Source organism: Pristiophorus japonicus, chromosome 12 (assembly GCF_044704955.1).
Source record: "Pristiophorus japonicus isolate sPriJap1 chromosome 12, sPriJap1.hap1, whole genome shotgun sequence".
NCBI lineage: Eukaryota > Metazoa > Chordata > Chondrichthyes > Pristiophoridae > Pristiophorus > Pristiophorus japonicus.
Window position 1 is genome coordinate 199,499,302 of NC_091988.1, and position 21,463 is coordinate 199,520,764.

Here is a 21,463-nt window from a genome sequence, read left to right on the forward strand (position 1 = left end):
TCTGCAGCTCTACCCATATAGATTCCACATCATCCAAGCTAATGTCTTTCCTAACTATTGCATTAATCTCCTCTTTAACCAGCAATGCTACCCCACCTCCTTTTCCTTTTATTCTATCCTTCCTGAATGTTGAATACCCCTGGATGTTGAGTTCCCAGCCCTGATCATCCTGGAGCCACGTCTCCGTAATCCCAATCCCAATCACATCATATTTGTTAACATCTATTTGCACAGTTAATTCATCCACCTTATTGCGGATACTCCTTGCATTAAGACACAAAGCCTTCAGGCTTGCTTTTTTAACACCCTTTGTCCTTTTAGAATTTTGCTGTACAGTGGCCCTTTTTGTTCTTTGCCTTGGGTTTCTCTGCCCTCCACTTTTCCTCATCTCCTTTCTGTCTTTTGCTTTTGCCTCCTTTTTGTCTCCCTCTGTCTCCCTGTATAGGTTCCCATCCCCCTGCAATATTAGTTTAACTCCTCCCCAACAGCACTAGCAAACATTCCCCCTAGGACATTGGTTCCGGACCTGCCCAGGTGCAGACCGTCCGGTTTGTACTGGTCCCACCTCCCCCAGAACCGGTTCCAATGCCCCAAGAATTTTAATCCCTCCCTGCTGCACCACTGCTCAAGCCATGTATTCATCTGCGCTATCCTGCGATTCCTACTCTGACTAGCACGTGGCACTGGTAGCAATCCCGAGATTACTACTTTTGAGGTCCTACTTTTTAATTTAGCTCCTAGCTCCTTAAATTCTTTTCGTAGGACCTCATCCCTTTTTTTTACCTATGTCGTTGGTACCAATGTGCACCACGACAACTGGCTGTTCTCCCTCCCATTTCAGAATGTCCTGCACCCGCTCCGAGACATCCTTGACCCTTGCACCAGGGAGGCAACATACCATCCTGGAGTCTCGGTTGCGTCCGCAGAAAAGCCTATCTATTCCCCTCACCATCGAATCCCCTATCACTATCGCGCTCCCACTCTTTTTCCTGCCCTCCTTTGCAGCAGAGCCACCTACGGTGCCATGAACTTGGCTGCTGCTGCCCTCCTCTGATGAGTCATCCTCCCCAACAGTACTCAAAGCAGTGTATCTGTTTTGCAGGGGGATGACCACAGGGGACCCCTGCACTATCTTTCTTGCACTGCTCTTCCTGCTGGTCTTCCATTCCCTATCTGGCTGTGGACCCTTCTCCTGCGGTAAGACCAACTCACTACACGTGATACTCACGTCATTCTCAGCATCGTGGATGCTCCAGAGTGAATCCACCCTCAGCTCCAATTCCGCAACGCGGACCGTCAAGAGCTCGAGGCGGATACACTTCCCACACACGTAGCGCCCAGGGACACCGGAAGTGTCCCCGAGTTCCCACATGGTACAGGAGGAGCATATCACATGGCCGAGCTCTCCTGCCATGTCTTAACCTTAGATACCCTTAAATTGGTAATAACAATGTTGCAGTTCACTTACTGATATAAAAAAGAAAAGAAAAGGTACTCACCAATCACCAGCCAATCACTTACCACATTGGCTGTGACGTCACTTTTTGATTACTTTCTACTTCTATTTTGCTTTCTCTCCCGCTGTAGCTGCACCGGTACGCTTTTGACAGGTCGCTCCCCTCTCACCAACTGCCGCTGGCTCTCGATCTCCCGCTGGGCTTTTGACAGGTCGCTCCCCTGATTGGGACTGATTGTTTACTTACTGATTGACATGTCGTACACTGACTCACGATGTACTCTATCTTTATCAAGACTTGGCCACCATAAATAATTGCGTGCAAAACTCTTGGTCAAGCACATTCCCAGGTGCTGATCATGGAGGTCTCCTAATAGTTTGGACCTGAATTTATTTGGTATAACCACTCTTGCACCCCACATGATACAATCTTTATCTACTGATAATTCATTCCTACGAATGAAGAATGGATGTGTATCTTTGTTTGTTACCTGGTTTGGCCATCCATTTGCAATATACTCATACACCTTTGACATCACTGGGTCACGTTTGGTTGCTCTACCAATCTCTTCAGCTGTGACTGGCAGTTCATCAGTGTATGAAAAATAAAACACTTCTTCCCTATCGGGTGTAACTTGTGATGGGGAAGGCAATCTAGACATTGCATCAGCATTACTGTGATCAGCTGATCGTCTGTATTCAATATCGTATGTATACGCTGACAAAATCAAAGCCCATCTCTGCATTTGGGCTGCAGCTAAGGTTGGAACTGGGGACTTTGGATGGAGGATTGCTGTTGGGGGCTTATGGTCCGTAACAATGGTAAACTTACGACCATACAAGTATTTGTGAAACTTCTTGACCCCAAAAATTAATACCAAAGCTTCCCTTTCAATTTGAGCATAATTTCTCTCACTGGCACTGAGTGCGTGAAGCAAAAGCAATTGGTCTCTCCTCCCCACTACTTAATACATGAGAGATTACTGCCCCAACTCCATACAGAGAGGCATCACATGCTAGCTTAATCTCCTTAGATATGTCATAGTGAACTAACATGGTGCTCTCTACCAATTTGCTTTTACACTCCTTGAATGCTGCATCGCATTCTTTTGACCACTGCCAATGGACCTGCTTTTTCAAAAGTTAATTCAGTGGATGTAATACTGTAGCCAAATTTGGTAGGAACTTCCCATAATAGTTCAAAAGACCCAAGAATGAACGAAGTTCAATGACATTCCTGGGAGTGGGTGCATTTCTAATTGCATCCAATTTTTCCATGGTTGGATGTAAACTATCTTTGTCTACTCTGTACCCTAAGTACTCCACTGAGTTTTTAAATAACTCACACTTACGAGCAGACACTCGAACTCTGTGCTTCTCTAGCCGTTTGAGGACTTCATTCAATATGTTATTATGAATTTGCCTATTTGGTGCTGAAATTAGTATGTCATCCAAATAACATACTACCCCTTCAATACCTTGCAAAATCTGGTTCATCACCCCTTGGAATATGGCAGGGGCGGAAGACACTCCAAACGGTAGCTTATTAAATTGATATAGGTCTAGATGAGTATTTATAGTCAAACATGACTTGAACTCCTCATCTAGTTCAAGCTGTAAGTAGACATTCGTAAGATCCAGTTTTGAGAAGATCTGACTACCTGTCAGTGTTGTGTTGTGAACAAATCTATATTCGGCAATGTATTGGGGACATTACCCTCTAGAATCTGGTTTACGGTTACTTTATAATCACCACACAATCTTACCTTACCATCAGACTTGGGTACAACAACAATGGGTGTAGCCCAATTACATCGCTCTATCTTACAAATAATGTTCTCAGTCTCTTGAGTGCATATGGTACAGCACGTGGCTTGTAGTAAACCAATCTAGCGTCCTGCTGTACCCTGACACTTGCCTTGAAGCCTTGGATCAGACTGCCCGTTTCACAGAACACCTTCGGATACTTCTTGATAACCTCATCCGTTGATGAAAATCTCGCTTCCACACAGAAAATCTTACTCCAATCCAGCTTCAGTGAGCTCAACCAATTTCTTCCTAGTAAGGCAGTCTTGTCTCCTTTCACTACTATTCGAGGCAAGTTCTGAAATTGATCTTTATATTTCACAGGTACGGTGATACGGCCTACTACAGGAATTTTCTCTCCCGAGTAGCCTCGCTGCTCTATCTAGGATTTCTCCAGTTGAAAATCACGCAATTTGTCGCTATATAGTGACTCCGGTACTACACTCACGGATGCACCCGTATTAATTTCCATTGGTATCTTGAATCCCGCAACATCTATGTGGATTTTGATGCTTTCCGAATCATTGTCCGTTAATCTCGTGCTCCTGATGACGTGTAATTCTAACATCTCCTCGTCTTGTTGTTGTTCCATGCTATGAAGTTTCTTTGGATTTCGACTCATAGCTTTGAACGCTGGACTCATAGCTTTAAAAGCTGGTTTACCCTTCAGTCGGCATGCCTTCGCAAGATGCCCAGTCTTTCTGCAGAAGAAACACTCTGCCTTCACGTTTGGACAACTTTGAGCAATGTGTTGTCCCAGGCACCTATAAGCATGACTTCGACGCTCTGGTAGAATTTCCAGTTTCTGAGACTTTCAGCCATTCCCGTCTTTTACTTTGAACCTGCAGGTGATTTACCTCGGTTGACTGACGACCGTAATCATTATTTATTTCTCAGGAATATTGTTCGGCCATGCTCATCGACCTCGCTGTCGTGACAAGCAATCTCAAAAGTCAAGCCATCCGTCGTCAATAATTTTCTTCTGATCGCATAATTTTTCACCCCACAAGCAAAACGATCTCGTAATGCTCAGTTTTGAAAGTTTCCAAAATTACAATGCATCAATAGCTTTTTTAATGCTATGATGTAATCACCGATACTTTCATCAATCTTTTGATTCCGAATCCAAAAAAGATAGCTTTCAGCAATTTCTAGGTTTGGGGTTATAGTGCTGCTCCAGCTTCATTAAAATCTCTTTAAGGTTTGTGTCCTTTGGCTCGTCAGGCACAAGCAGATTTACAAGGGTTTTGTATAATGCCGGACCTGCCTCTGATAAGAAAATCGCTTTCTTACGTTCCAACACAGCCCGGTTCTGGACTGCATTGTCTGGAACTTCGATTATGTTATTTGAAATGGAATACATTTCTAGCCAATCCACATACGCTTTAAAACGTTCCCGGTCGTGTTTATATTCTCCCAAATGTCCCAATAAACCTGCCATTTTAATCTCTAGCTGTTCACGCTGTGTGCTATTTTTTTTTTTAACCTCGGATTTTTGTAGCTTTTTTTTCAAAAACAGAAACTTCCAAAGTCTTCTGTCGGCTGGCTGAATCCTTCACCAACAAAATTTAAGCTTTAAATCATCCAAAAAATCTCATCCTCGGTCGCCAACTGTGATATCTTCACAGAGCACAACACACAGCTTCCTAAGATGGCAGGCTGCTCTCTCGGAACTCTCCGGAAAGTGCCTGTTCTGTTTAATGATTAACTATACAGTTGCAGCACACAATACGTCCACATCCACAGTGTGGAGCTACAAACATTACAAGCTTGCAGACATTACACTTGCCTTCCCTTTCAAGTAGGAAATTATATGTAGTAGGGATGACAGAGAATTTTCTATCCTCTCCTGAGAAGGGCATCGGCAACCCTCTGGTAACACAGCTCTGCAGTGGACGAGCATAGACACCGAGGCCTAGAAATTCGGCGGTGGCTCAAAGCGGGTAATATCGGATCGAGCGCCCGTTGTACGCTGCACCTGATATTCGGGGCCATTGCAGTCAATGATCCAATACTGCCCGTTTTGCACCACCGCCAAAACGAATTTCTAGGTCTGAGTCTTAACATGCTATTCAACTATCAGGATGTTGCATCCCAACCTAATCTTGTCCTTCTTGTTCTTATCCATACTTTCCAGTGGGGGGGAGGGTCACTGAATAATGATCAGTTAGCACTGCTGCTTGAATTTTTTCCTCTCCTTAGTTCAGGAATGCTGAGGCCATTGTAGCAGCCCTCTGCTACCCAGGCTGAGATCATCTAACTCTGCACTGATGAGGGATTGAACCTGGTTGGTGCTCAGAACCACACTGGGTGATACATTTACACATTGCACCTTACGGCAGCCTAAAGAGGGAATTAACAACACAAATGTTTTTGGGGGTGTGGACAGATTACAGAGCACTTTGCAATTGGTACTTTTACTTGTATCTGTAATCCACTCTTAGTCGGGCAAAATTGCCCCTATCGCCCCACAAAGGAAGTCGAGCGAAGTCTCCCGCGCACCACTTCCTTTGGGATGGTAACCGGGGCACTGAAGGGGAGGGCCGCTGTGCACCCTCCAAGGCCTCTGATGGCCTCGACTAGGCCACAATGGCAGCGTGCGACCGGACCAGCAGCCCGGCACCCAAGACGGAGTGCCAGGCTGCACGATCGGTGGCCTGGGACATTCTAGGGCCGCCATCGCAGAGCCGAACCAAAAGTCAGCCGACATAAAAAGATGGCAGCCCGGGGCGCTGGCGACCCCCCCCCCCCCCTTTAAGCACCTCCCCAAGAGCGGTTGTCGGCCAGCTTCTCGATCGCAAAGCTGACATTGACATCCACTCGCGCCAGCCTCGCGACCCACGGGCAGTAAAGGGTCGGCACAGGGCTGGGAGGGGTCACCACGCACAGTGATGACATCGCCAGCTATTGGCGGCCCAGGGCACTAACTGCTGGGGGGCTGTGCCTCCGCAAACTCCCGGGCAATTTCCCGAGGCGGTAGCGCCACGCCCCACCCCCCCCTATGTCTTGTGCCCATTATGACGCCCCGGAGGCGCTAAAGGGGCTATAAGAAGGGGCATTTTTGCCCCTTTAGGTTCCAAATAGAGATTCCGGTCAATAATCTGTTGCTTCTATTAAAAAGTTGAAAGCTTTCTGCAAGTAAATGATTTCTTTTCGATTGTGATCTTTTTGAATACATTACTTTCTAGTGGTTCAGAAGAAATTTGAGCAAATCTACTCCATACCCAAAAAATCAGTAAATACTCCAGAGGCCTGCCAGAGGTCACCGTGGCCCACTACTTCACCTTTAAGATCTTCCTTTGCTGAACCAAATAATGATACTTACGCTGTACCCGGAAACCCAATACCGCTTCCCCGGAAACTGACTGTGGTAAGAAATTAACACTGCCTTTGGGAAATGGAACTACTTGGTTATCATTGTGGTACCCTGCTAGTTTGTTAATAAATTGAAGATTTTGGGGTGGGGGGGGGTGGTGTAGGTAATGAAGCAGATTATTGAAATGATTGTCAAATAAGATGAAAAGAAATGCATGTGCAAAGAAGCGAATAGGAATGAGTGAGAATATTGAAAGTCTTCTGTTAAGTATTCGTGACTGTGTACCTTATTAAAACCAGAAGACCACTGCTAGAACAAGTTGCCATAGGCATGATCACCATTAGGTTCCACAACACAGCCATCAGTAATTTAATTACGTGATTTCAGTGCATTGCTTGAACTCTACTACTTCTGGATCACCACCCTATGGTCAAGGGGGTTATTTTGGTGAAAGGGTGAAAACAGGAGCCAAGTGGGTGCTGTGCTAATAAAGCGCGCCTGTTTTAAAGTCTGGTTTTAGCACACAATTTTGGGCCTAATTGCTAATTACCATAATTTGAACTTGCCTGAAGGTGCTAAAACAGACACTTGCAGGTTTAGTACTGAAGCTGATTAGAAACAATTTTCGTGGAGCAGTATATGTGGGCTGCACCCACCCACTTCCACTGAAGGTGTGGAGTGCGCTAGCTGACACACACTGGCAGGTTGCAGGCTGGCTCAGCGATTGAGGGAGAGGGTGCACAGGTTCTCAGACCCAGCACTGGAGATCCTGGTGGCGGAGGTGCAGAGAAGCAGGGATGTCCTGTACGCGCATGGGGGGCGGAGGCAAGGAGTCCAACTCGTCCTCTTGTCCATCTCTCCAACAAGCAACTGGTGCTGATCTGCCTGGCCTCATGTCTTCCCATTCCTCCTGCAGACCAAAGAAGACCCCTCGTATTAAAAGTCCAGTGTTCATGGCCAAGGACACCACCCCCTCCCCCCTTTCTACTGATAGAAACATAGAAAATAGGTGCAGGAGAAGGCCATTCGGCTCTTCGAGCCTGCACCGCCATTCAATAAGATCATGGCTGATCATTCCCTCAGTACCCCTTTCCTGCTTTCTTTCCATACCCCTTGATCCCCTTAGCTGTAAGGGCCATATCTAACTCCCTCTTGAATATATCCAATGAACTGGCATCAACAACTCTCTGCGGCAGGGAATTCCACAGGTTAACAACTCTCTGAGTGAAGAACTTTCTCCACATCACAGTCCTAAATGGCTTACCCCTTATCCTAAGACTATGTCCCCTGGTTCTTGACTTCCCCAACATCGGGAACATCCTTCCCGCATCTAACCTGTCCAGTCCCGTCCGAATCTTAGACATTTCTATGAGATCCCCTCTCATCCTTCTAAACTCCAGTGAATAAAGGCCCAGTTGATCCAGTCTCTCCTCATATGACAGTCCAGCCATCCCTGGAATCAGTCTGGTGAATTTTCGCTGCACTCCCTCAATAGCAAGAACGTCCTTCCTCAGATTAGGAGACCAAAACTGAACACAATATTCCAGGTGAGGCCTCACTAAGGCCCTGTACAACTGCATTAAGACCTCCCTGCTCCTATATTCAAATCCCCTAGATATAAAGGCCAACATACCATTTGCCTTCTTCACCGCCTGCTGTACCTGCATGCCAACTTTCAGTGAGTGATGAACCATGACACCCAGGTCTATTTGCACCTCCCCTTTTTCTAATCTGCCGCCATTCAGATAATATTCTGCCTTCGTGTTTTTCCCCCCCAAAATGGATAACCTCACATTTATCCACATTATACTGCATCTGCCATGCATTTGCCCACTCACCTAACCTGTCCAAGTCACCCTGCAGCCTCTTGGCGTCCTCCTCACAGCCCACACTGCCACCCAGTTTAGTGTCATCTGCAAACTTGGAGATATTACACTCAATTCGTTCATTTAAATTGTTACTGTATATTGTAAAGAGCTAGGGTCCCAGCACTGAGCCCTGCGGCACTCCACTAGTCACTGCTTGCCATTCTGATGACTTCTATAAGGTAGAGTAGCAGAACGCTTAGTCTTTTTAAGTAAATTCCTCAAAATTTCCAGGAACAAATGTTGCTGGAGTGTGAAGTCTTGACAAACTGTCGCAGAAAGTCTCCCCATGATTTTAAAGGTCCTTTTCAAACCTCCAGCAATAAGTGGACAGTAAAATGTGAGTATGCCTTTAAGTGCTCAAAATCCCCAGCAGCAACTAATTTACTCTGTCAGCTGGTCGATATTGGAAGAGGATGCTGGGTCAAGTGCTAGCCACCCAAATGCCATGCAGCCTTTTTATTGAACGCTAACAGGCAATTTAAGTGGTTCTCAGCCCCTTAACGATCCTTTGGGTGACCGTTCCTAGCATGTATTTCAACTCCTTTACCAAGATGGTGCCTTGTGCTAAATGCGGGCTAAACCGGCGTTTCAGTTCAAAACCCCATCTTGGCCATTATAGAAGCTCTTTAGTGCCTAAAGGAGTCGCCAACATTGCCCCCCAAATGTCTTACCAGCAGCATACTCACTGTTCATAAAGAATAATCCCTTGGTGACATCTGTTGTTGCCCATTACACAGTACTTCAACAAAGTTGCCACCTTCCAATATTTTCTAGTTCATTTGACACTAATTTTCTTTTCCATTGAAGTCAATCATGTCTATTGAAGTTAATCTCATTTGGAGATCACAATCGTGCTTCGTCCTGTCCTCAACCAGTGTTCACCCATAATAAATGAAAGTTTGGGTAAATCTCCCAAACCACCTCCAGGAATTGTCTGACCAGTATTAGGAGCAGAAATATTAACCAGTGAAGCAGGATTAAAGTTTGAACCGCTGCTGGTGTTGCAGCAGTCGTCCGGTAAAGTGAGGAAGGGGGGCGTGACTGGGTCGGGAAGGGGGAGGGGTGACCTGGTCAGAAAGGGGGAGGGGTGAAGGGGTCAGAAAGGGGAGGGGGGTGACTGAGTGAGTTGGGAAAGGGGGTGCAACCGGGTTGGACAAGGGGGCAACCAGGTCAGCGAAGGACCGAGCAGGTTCTGCAGCGGGCAGACAACTCAAAAGTTGAACTTTATTCCCAATATTTTTACCGAGTGATCGGACTCTGTTGAATTAGGATTTTGCAGTCTGAACATTTGCAGTGTACTTAATTTTCCAGAATGCACCAGTACTTTTCAGGGAACTGTACCGATGGAAGAATTTACTTTCGTTCCTATCAGTTTCTGCTCAAACAATTTTTCAAAATTATCTGAAAGAATACTAGAGGGCAAATAAAATTTATAGCGATTTTTTTTTTTTTAAATTAGAGAGGTGTCATGTGTGTGTGTGTGTGTGCACTTCAGAAGAGCCTATTTGATTACACGCCTGTGAAGGTATGAGAAACTGTTGGTGTGTGTGGTACTCTACATCAGCATGAGTCAACACCTTCGGGAGATGAAGGGGAAAAAGCAGTTTAAAATAAGCATTCTGACCGAGAGTGTCCAGATTCAGATTCTCAACAGATGGAAGCTGTGCAAATGCAAAGCTTTAAACCATTAGGTCAAAATAACTCAACTGTCAACAGAAAAAAAAATGCAGAACCAAAAACAAATCTCTCCCAATCTATCCTCTTTCCAGACAAAATCTATCATGAACAGCTGTTTAGGATATATCTAGTCTTGACAGAGCCCTTAACAAATATATTGCACAGAAATGGCATCAACCCCAATTGCATTTTCAGAATCCCAATTAAAATGATGATAAGACTGCATTCTCAAATCCCTGTATGAAGTCCAAATGTGGTTGGGAAAGATACAGAATTGTGGTACGTTGTCAGGATAAACCATTATATTCATAGACTCCTGCAGTGGCGTGCAGATTAGATTGTGGTGCTCAGCAAACTAACTGGGGCAAAACTGGAATTGTAAGGGTGCTGGAATACTTTAAAACTTAATTTATGTTTAAAAAGTGTTGTTTGCTGTCATGCATTTTAGTTTAAAATTGTTTGAATTTAATGTGCAAGAATTAGGCACCAAAAATGAAACATAAATTGAAATGTTTAAAACAATATATATATGTGTGTGTGTGTGTATATATATTTAAATATTTTCTCCAGGTTTTTCCTTTCTTTGAGCTTAGATATTGAATGCCAAAGGTTTGAAAGGGCAGAATCACAGCCAAATCTGATCCTGTTATTGCCACACTGATCATACAGCCATACTTTATCTGGTAAAGATCACTGGACAGATGCAGGAACCCTGACTGAGTTTTTGTTCTCTTCACTTAACTAGTCCAGAGAAATCAAGCCCAATTGTACCCTGCCCCCCCACCCCCCATTACCACTCAACTGAGATCAATAAAAGCAGGGTGTTAATTTAAATATTTTCAGGTTTAATATAGTAAGATGAAAACGTGCATTCTGGATATGTGGACATAGAACACAGCAAAGGCATTTAGTATGCTACAAAGGTGGGAAGCTGCGCCATACAAGTGTCTTAGACCAAGACAATGCTCTTCTTTAATTTGGAATATTGCATACTGAGGCAGATGGTTACAAGCAAACTAGAGCACCAAAGATGGACATTATCATGTGTGCACGACAATGCGAGAAGGGAAAGGGAGGATGTTTGAGATTGTTCAGCACTACATTATCAAAATGCATCATGCTACAGCACACACAATGTTGCTGATGAGCCAGCTTACTCAGCCAGCCAGTGATCCCAGTCCTATGAAACATCCAGGCAGTTAGTTGTACTAGTCCTAGTACACATAATTGCATTTATTATCCTAGTCCTAAAGGCTTGGCCACTCAGACAGGTCAAAAACACAAAAGAGGTCACTGAGATTAGGTACTTCAACATATATCCGGTATAATAGGGCTGAGGAGTTGAGGCTGGGCCAAATCCAGCCTGCTTCCTGATTTTTATCTGACCTGTGGTGATCCATTTTTCAACATGAACTCTAATTTACAGCTTTTACTATATAGGACAGAGGTTTTCAAAACGTATTGGGCCAAAATAATAAATTTGTGAGTAAAAAGAAATAACTCAATAAACAACGTAAAAAGATCTGGCTTAAATATCTTTGAACTGTCACCGACCTGAAATGTTTACTCTTTCCCTCTTCATAGATGCTGCCTGACTCGCTAAGTATTTCCAGCATTTTCTGCTTTATTTCAGATTTCCAGCATCTAGAGTATTTTGCTTTGAGTTGAGTTAAGTATCTGTTGGATTGAACATATAAATAGGTATGGCAGGATCGGAGTCTGAGGGGATGTGTGCGGTAGACATGATGTGGATCTGCTTGAACATACCTACCATGCAGGGTGAATACATTGTATGAAGGTTGCACTCCTCAAGCATAAAATTGCACAGCTCAAAAGTCAACTGGACACACTCCTCAATATTCAGGATCGTGAAGGTTTTCTGGAGCAGACATTCCAGAGGGTGGTCACGCAGAGGTTGCTAGGAGTAGAGAAGCTGGTAAGGGAGACTGGGTGACCATCAGCTCACAAGGCAGGAAGTGACAGGTGAGGGATAAATCTGTGGAGCTGCATTTGTCCAATAGGTACACCTGTTTAGACATTAGTGGAAGGTAACCATGAGCACTGGGGAGAGAGTGGTTACCCATAGGGGAAATTGTACAGGTAGTAAGAGTAGACTAGTCATGATTGTGGGTTATGCTATAGTCAGGGAGGTAGATAGCCTCTATTGTAGATATGATCCAAAGTCTCGAATGGTATGCTGCTTCCCAGGTGCCAGGGTTCATGACATGAGGGAGCGAATGCAAAATGTTCTGGACTGCGAAAGTGAGCAGCCGGAGGTTGTGGTTCATGAGGGAACCAATGACAGTGATTCTGCAAAGGGATTTCAAGGAGCTAAGTTAAAGAATAAAGAGCAGAACCTCCAGGGTAGTAATCTCTGGATTACTTCCAGTGCCACACGCTAGACCAGACAGGGAGAGAAAGATTAGGTTTGTCACCGCATTGCTGGAAGGATGATGTTGAGGGGAGGGTTGCAGATTCATGGCTTTACAGACAGGATGATCTTGACCCAAATTGGAGAGGCACCCATGTCCTTGTGGAAAGGGTAAATAGAGCAGTAAGGAAAGATTTAAACTAGTTACGGGGTGGAATGGAAAATCCACACTTTAAATCAAAATGTGTGAAAAAGAGACCAGCAGGACATATGGGCAGTGTGGGGACAGTTACCTCGATACGAGGTCTATGCATAAATGTGTGTACCATCAGAAATCAAACAAGTGAGTTAGAAACACAAATTCATCTTGAAGAGCGTGATGTAGTAGCCATTGCAGATATCTGGCTATAACCTGAGCTTGATTGGGCACTAAATATTACAGGCTGAAGAATCTTTAGGAAGGACAAGGAAATTGGGAAAGGATGGAGATTAGCAATATTGATGGACACAATTACCACAGTAGAAAGAAGGGTGATTAGGCAGTGGAAACAGGAACATCAAAGGATGCAATACTCTGGAGAAGACCTCGTGATAGTAGTGAAGCGGTGGGGTGGGGTGTATAAATACATAAGGGAAGCATGTTGCAAAAGCAAAGTGGTTATAATGGGATATGGATATGGAAGCACTGCTATCCTTAAGTCTTATTAATTCACAATACTGCAGGTTCCAACTAAAGGAGGAGAGCAGTGCTGGCGGGAGGTGGCGTAAAAAGACTAAAAGAGAGAACCAATGAATTAAAATTTAGCCATATATAATTCATTTTACAGATAAAACCCAGAATCCGTAGAGGAATAGCCATTTACAACTGCACAGCAGATCATGCTGATGAGCTTACATTCACGGAGGGAGAGGTGATTGTGGTTATCAAAGAGGAAGATCAGGAGTGGTGGGTATGTATCTATCAAATGGTGTATGATTATGCTGCCAAAAAAGGCATTCACTGCCCTTGGCCTGTTTAGTGCTTATGTTTTCTTGATTTTGTTGCACTTATCACTTTGCATGGAAATGAATAATAATTCTTTTCTCATCCCTTTGATTGTTGTGCAAAGCAGAAGTCAGACAACAGCTGCTTAGCTTAGATCAGAATGACTAGTTCCATCAGGGGAGAAATTGGCCTCCTTTGCATATCCTGTTAGCGCCTCTGGGGTGCGATAACCGGGCACTACCGGCTCTGTGACCGGGCGCACCGAGAGTACCGATGCTCGCAAACTTGCCTTGCAGGATAGCGGCGGCGATAACCCCTAACGCCACGATCTCCTGCGCCCCATAGATTGTGATGTCATCTGGTGCGCAGCACCCTGTTAACGCTCCAGAGGCAAACTTTGGTTCCGCCCCCTGCAGCATCGCTGGGCATCAACACCGGCAGCTGCAGGAGGCGTTGCAAAGTAGACCGGCTGCTTGGGGAGCGGTATATAAAGGTAATGCCGCGTAGGGAAATGAAAAATTTGTATTGAGCCCTCAGGTCATTTTTTTACCATTTTGTTGTGCAACGCTTGATTAGCGCTGCACTCTTAGAATGCTTGGGGTTGATCGTCGCGGATCACTGGTGCCATCGGCGAGCAGGGGATTCGATTTATTGCAGAGCCTGCAGCAATAGCCCTTTCCTTTAAGGGGGAGAAGGAGGCTCCGATCCCGGCAGCACTGCCCTGGACATTGTGCAGCATTCTGCCGCTACCGCCCTTCTTGCCTGCTTTAGCGCTCTACTTCCTCCCTGGAGCACTAAACCGGTAGTTCGCATCGGATTCAATTGTGGAGCGCCCAGCAATACTTTCGCGCTTCCTCAAAAATTATCGCCCCAAGCTGGGTAGTACATAATTTCTAGCCCATTAGAATTAGCAACGTTTTAAATCATTTTTGTTTTGGATGCTGTTTGAGAGACATCCATTATTTAAAGCTCAGTACAGACAAAGTACCCTGTACACAATCTGTGAGGTGGCAGTGTGATTTCCACAGGGCCAAGGATGCTGCCCCACATTAAACATTAATATGTTAATGGGTAATGAGGATCAGAGGAGCGTATGGTGCATGTGAATTGGTGATGCTGTCTATTGTCTACAGTACAATCCTCCATACAAGTCTTTTCTTTCCCTTCATTCCCAGGAACAAATTGCACTTGCAAACACAGTACCGCCCCGGGCCGCCTTGCGCGGTGATCCCTTTCCGCCCCGTGGAGGACATTGGTCAGCGCCTCACGGGCCGACATCCACTCGTGGGATGGAAGCTAAAGGGGAGGTGGGGAGCACCGTCCGCTGCCATTTTCCCATTTTGGCCGACTCTCCGGTCAACCCTTGAGTCTCCGTGGCATGGTCCAGGCGCCATCATGCAGCCCGGTACTCCGTTTGGATGTCAGGCTGCTCGGCACCACGCTGCCCTGATGGCCTAGTGGAGGCCAACAGAGGCCTGGCAGAGTGTGTAACGGCCCTACCTTTTAACGGAAGGGGAAGTGTATTGAAAAGCATCAGCACTATGCAGAGAAGCCGTGTAATGCTGCTGAACGTTCCCGAGTAGCGCCCCCGGACCTGCCCCAACAGGAAGTGTAGTGCGCGATATTGCACTTCACTTCCTGTGAGGTAACCGCAATTTCGTGGCCGGCCACAGGAAGTCCCGCCCCGACTTGGTTACCGCCCCTAAATGGGGCGCTGGAGAATTTTTCCCCCTTAATGTCTTGGCCAACATTCCTCTCAACCAGTGCCACCTAACAAAGATGAACTGGTCATTCCTCTCATTGCTGCTTGTGCGGTATTGCTAACGAAGAATAGCTGCCAGGCTTATCTCCGTAATTGTGAGATATTGTAAGAAGTTTCGATGTGATATAGAAATACTGTAAACAAACCAATAAACACATCATTAGCAAAAAAAGATGACATTCTACTTGGACAGTTTGACAGATCAGAATTAGATTAGTGCCATGGGATGCTTGTTGTGAAACCAGTTTCATAACTGACCTAAAACAATAAAATCTATGATCAATTTTGACTGCATTCATAACTGTATTATGCAATTCATACAAAAAGCATACAACAAAATGTCCCGGAGCACTCTACAGGAGGAATGGTAAACACCTAGCAGGAGGTGAGGCAGAAGTTAGGTATGTTTTCAGGAGATTTTTTAGAGAGAGAGAGAGGAAGGTAACAATATGAAGATGTAGAGGGAGAGACAACCAGAGTGCAGTGATGTGATGGCCAAGAACTGTACCAGCGAGTATGGGCAGAGGGTGCGGAGGATGCAGTAATTGAAAGTCAGATGAGTGAAGGGAACGTGCTGCAATAAGAAAGAAAAAAGGCTTGTAGTTATATAGTGCATTTCATGTCCCAGAGTGCTTCACAGCCAATTCATTACTTTTTGAAGAATAATTGTGGCAGCCAATATGCACACAGCAAGGTTCTACAAAAAGCAATTAGATGAATGACCAGTTAATCTGGTTTGTTGATATTTGCTGACAGAGGAATGTTCACCAGAAAAGCTGGAGTTCTCTGATATTCTTTAAAAAAAATTGCAATGGGATCTTTTATATCCATTTTAATAGGCAGATGGGGCCTTGATGTAATGGTCCATCCAAAAGACAGCTGGGTGTAATTTTTAACATTGTCTTAAAACCATTTTAAGGTTTGGGCCTCAGTTGAATTTAAACGGTGAGTTGCAAGCACCAAATGGGTGCTCTGGTGCAGCTCGCCACTGAAAATCATTTGGATTCTACACGGAGCCAGCCAACAGGAGGATCTGATCGGGGGGGTGGCGAGGGTGAGAACTAGCCTGGAGTGGGGCTTGAACCCACAACATCTTGACTCGGAAATGAGAGTGCTGAGCCAAGCTGACACAATGTTGAGAACTTTTAGTTAGCAATGCTTTAGGATAATAGCACACCTTGCCATCGCATTGTTTCAATAATGGAAATAATGAGCATTCAAAGCCCTCAGCATGTTGACTTGGTTTAAGTGACTTGTGTTCACCTTTTTACTCCTGATAGATTGGCTACATAGATGGACAGCCTCACAGAAAAGGTCTCTTCCCAGCATCTTTTGTCCACTTACAAACAAGCTAGCAGTGTCCAATCTTCAGTCTGGGCTGGTAAAGATGAGTGAGATAAGACCAATGTCCTTCGCTTCTTAATTATTTACTCGTTGGAGCTCGAAGCGTCTATCAATAGTCATCTGAAAATCAACTTTATGACCACGAACAATGAGCCAATTCTTCTAATGCAATGGCCCCTCCGAGGGGAAAAGTTATACTGGTACATCAGCCAGTTTGGTGAAACCCTAATTAGTGGGTCACCTTCAGGAAAGTTCCAGATTGCTGTTTAAAGGCGGGTGGCTGTTTAATTAGTGTGACCATAAGTGTATGTCTTACTGTGACTTGCTAATGTTTGTTGGTATATAAAAAATCTTTGTTTCCATCCAGTGAAATTATTCAATGGTATATGTTTGAAGATTTGAAATGGTCAGCAAACACCATTGTTGTGAATTAGCCAAATATATTATATATATATGAAAAAGCCTATTGTTAGAAATGGTTGTGCTGGAAATGGTCAATACACGACCACACTGACTGGTGTCACGCATCGAATGAGGAGAAGGGAGCTCCTCTCCTACCCATCACTGATTTCTTAGTTGCTACTTCAGAATGATCCTATTGAGCAAGCAGCAACTATGACAATCCATGATGGCAAGCAGCCCCCAGGTTTCAGGGGAGGAAGAATGTGAGAAAAATTATGAAGAGTATAGGTATTTTTATTTTTAAAGATGGCATGTAATAATTTTTAAAAGGTTAAATGTTCATGTGAAAACATTTTAATAAGAAAATCAATTCCTATATCGTACTTTAAAATATGATAGTTTGGATTATCAAAACCAGTTTGGACTTGTGTTTACCACCCAGTAAATGTGCTTATGGATGACTGAAATTCATAAATGGATCAAGATTGAAATGTTTTAAATTCCTGTCTTTCCCCCCCCCCCCCCCCCCCCCATTTCCTCCCCCTCCAAAGATATGGTAGGAGGGAGGGGTGATTGTGATGATATTAGCTTCACATTGTGAATGGCTGCACAGATTTTTATTGGGTGAATTTGTACAAGTGAACTACCTCCCTGGAGTGTGAACTGCTTTTTCTTTTGAAGTTGGTATGAGGCTCAATAAGAGAAATCAGGAATGAAGAAGCACCATCCAGAGTTTGAAAAAAGCAATCATGAAGGTGACTTGTGCACATTGCAACCACTTTGTGCAAAAAATGCTGCTGTATGTGCTATAAATGGTTAATCGGGCAGTAAATGTACGACTGGATTTGCATAAAGCGTAAATTATAACTACGCTATCTCCTTCCCCTCGCTCCATCCCGTATGGTCAAAATTAGATTGATCTTGGCATCATAAAAATGAACATTATTGATGGTAACTGTTTAATGAAATAATCACCTCAAACTATCAAATCATCAGATTTACTGCCAGGTTAACTGGTGACAGTGTTATTCCCAACAGTGGATTTGTTCAGTCTAAATTTACTCTTAATCTGAACTGAAGCAAAAAGTTAAAATGTTGATCCTGCATGAAGTCACTATTAAACCTGAAATCTCAGATCACCTCACCATTACAGAGAAATCTCCGATTGTAATCTGGGTGTAATCTAGATTTGACTCTCATAAACAAACTGTTGTCACTTTGAATGATACTCATAACTCCACCTCCCAACCCTGCCCGACACCTCCACATGCAATGACTGGTGCACATACTGCTACTGCATAGGAATCGTGGGGAGATTCAAAATCATTTGATTTGTTCAAATAAGACTATCAGTGTTTCTGAATCAAAATAGGAACTAAACAGAGTTAAGATCAATATGAACTGGATCAATGCAATCTGAAGTTATGAAAACTATTACTTTTTATTGTTTGCTTTATTATATTCGATAACACAAGTCATTCCAGAATTCAGATTCCTATCCCTGGGTAGTGTACTGAATATTATCTCTCGTGTATTTTAAAGGTGAATACCACCTTAATTATCATTGTGAATAAATTGAAAGCTCAGTTAATTACTTAATCATTGTGTCTAGTTTTACAATTTGGGGTTTCTCCCAATCTGCTGCTAGCAGCAAAGTGCAATTTCCATTGACGGGACCATGTCTCTGATAATCAGAAAGAAATTTACTGTGATATTTCACATTAAAGGTTACATAGGCTGTTCATGCACTCCTGCCCTCTTCAAAAGACAGAAACCTCTAGATATCAGACTAAATCAGGAGTTCAATTTATTTACAAGATTTATATCGCTCAGAAGCAAAAGACACACAACAGTTCATTTGCAATACAATGTTTGACTTGCATACTACTTTCAAATGTTTCCAAAAATAAAATACGTGTCCAAAATCATAGAGCCCCTTTCAGAATGTTTTAACTGAGTTTTTCAAAATCATAACTTAGACAAATTTCTGACGGGGAATCCCATCTCCGAGCCCTGATCTGGAAACAAATGGTTGAAGTAAGGGAGCTACGGAATAAGGACAGTTATCTGCAATTATACCCAATTTTGCGCTCTCTCCTACAACAGACACTAGTCATGGTAAACGCGCCCTACTTGACCTGATATGAACCCTCCTATATTTAGATCCTCATCTACATGCCCCTTAGTGATGACATCTGACAACATAGGGGAGAAATTGGACCTCCTTGCTCCAGTTTTTTTGTTGTAGGGGGAGAGGGGGAGCGATGGGGAAGTTCCAATTGCATGGTGCTGTGTCCTGTCCCTGAATGCTGCTGAAGTACGTCCAACGCCATACTGGCTCGCGCGATATTTAGACAATTCTGGCAGCTGCCTGGAACAGGCATTGCATATGCAAATGAGGGCCTAATGCCTGTTTCACAATCCTGTTTCAAAATTTGGTCACTTTCAGGGCATCCAAAACTCTACTGCCTGTATCCTATCCCACATCAAGTCCCATTCACCCATCACCCCTGTCCTTGCTGACCTACATTAGTTCCTAGAACCCCAACACCTCAAGTATAAGTCCCTGCCCCTGTAGCCACCTCCAGCTCTACAACCCCAAACTCTCTCTGCTCCTCTGACTCTGGCCTTGTGTACATTACCCACTCCCTTCCTCTCCCCATTGGCAGTCGTGCCCTCAGCCACCTAGACCCATACTCTGAAATTTGTCACTAAACCCTTCTGCCTTATCGCCTCCCTCACTTCTTTTAAGGAACTGCATAAAACTCATTGACTCAGCTTTTGGTCACCCGTATTAATATCTCATTCTTTTGCTCGGCATCCTTTTTTCCCCCTGGTGTGTCTGTGAAGCGCCTTGGGATGTTTTTCTCCATTAAAAGCGTTGTTGCTATTGTAGCATGTGTCCCCCAGCGCAGACCTGCTCCCGTGGCAGGGATCTACACCTAGAACTGAGGGTGAGAAACCGTATGAGACCTACAGCAGTTAGTTGCAGGACCTCCTGGTTTCTGTCCAAAATAGCCACCACAAGATCTCCAGCCCCCAGTGTTCCTGCTGACCCTGTAAGAAAGGTAGCATTTACTCTTTTCAGCAGCGATGACCTTGCTGCCTGCCATGAGTGAGGATGGACATGGGGCTTAACATCCAATTCTTCTGGCATGTCGTGAATGGGCACTTAGCCAGTCAAGAGACAGGAAAATTCTCTTGTTGCCGAGTCCCTCTCATGAGCTCACCCTGCTTGTACCTGCTCCAGACACAACTAGTCCTCTTCCTGCATCGGGGATGTTCAGGGAGCAGAAATTGCAAAGTGGTTTTAAAATAGGAGGTACAAAGTGTATCTTAAAAACAGCATTTGCATGTACTGCAATTGAGTATATGGGACGTGCCATTTTGATTTTTTTATTCTCTTGAGAGTTCCAGTGAGTTCTTTGGAATAAATATTCTGCTGTAACTGTTTATTGCAACAGAAAATCTATTATGCAATTGTACTGTGAGCAAACAAGTTATAAAGTTGAATTTTTCTTTTATTTATAAGAGCACCATCCCAATATAGCAAGCCAGGACTCTCACTATAACCTGGGTTAGTGCAGTTTTCATCTTGTTCACCATTTTAATGCAGGTGATCTTCAAAAAAAAATAAAGACTGGCATTAATATAGCGCCTTCTCGCATCTCTCAAATATCTCAAGGTACTTCACACAAATTAATTAGTTTGAAGTGCGGCATTTGTTATTAGTTATGCAACTGTACTGCATCTGGGGTCGCTCAATACTTAAGCCTGTCAATTTGTATTTATTATACCATGTTTATTTTACACAAAATAAGTTAATACTTTTTGTCTCAGTTTCACTGCACTGTACGTACAAATTGATGTATCAAGCATCTGTGGCATATTTTACAATTTTTTTTTTACTTTTTACTGTTGTATCAAGGAAGGATCATGTTCATTTTGGAAAAAAATGTATATTAAAAATGGTGATGAATACCTTGTGGTGTTTGTAAAGATTAAAGGTAATGCAAAGACCTTGGTTATTTTTTTTTCTCATTTTAAAGCAGTTGACAACAGTAATGTAAGAGCTTCATTGAGCTTTATAATTTCACAGCTTCCTCCAATTGGGCAGCTGGTAAATGTGTTGTCTTATGTGGCACAAGAACCCAGGTTCAGTTCCTGGTCTCTACTGAATTAGCTAACCTGAACCAAGGCAATGGCTGACCAACTGTTTTCAGTGCCCCTTGACTAGAGGCTTAAAATCAGCCAGGATTCCTGCAACTGATTGCTATTCTGTAACCCCCTTACTGGATAGTTATCCGAATGTGTATATTGGGCGATGACAGAATCAATCTTGACTCTGATTTCTCCCCGCCCCCCCCCCCCCCCCATCGCCATGACAACAGTGTTTGGACTCATGTTAAAAATAGTCTCTTGGGGTAAGGTACTGGATGTCTGTTAGTTTTCATGAAGTGTACAAAGTAGACACAA

The 21,463-nt window shown here is 43.9% G+C and overlaps 1 protein-coding gene across 3 annotated transcripts in view; it reads left to right on the top strand.

Annotated features, from left to right (window-relative positions):
• Positions 1-17,336, top strand: part of unm_sa1614 (un-named sa1614) — a 220,584-nt gene extending 203,248 nt beyond the window's left edge. For all 3 annotated transcript variants that reach the window (XM_070896406.1, XM_070896408.1, XM_070896407.1), the window contains 3 exons: positions 6,451-6,632; positions 13,322-13,444; positions 16,522-17,336. In XM_070896406.1, coding sequence (XP_070752507.1) covers positions 6,451-6,632; positions 13,322-13,444; positions 16,522-16,596 — 380 coding nt within the window. In that variant the 3' untranslated portion in view covers positions 16,597-17,336. The remainder of the gene's footprint in view (positions 1-6,450; positions 6,633-13,321; positions 13,445-16,521) is intronic.
• Positions 17,337-21,463: the final 4,127 nt, after the last annotated feature.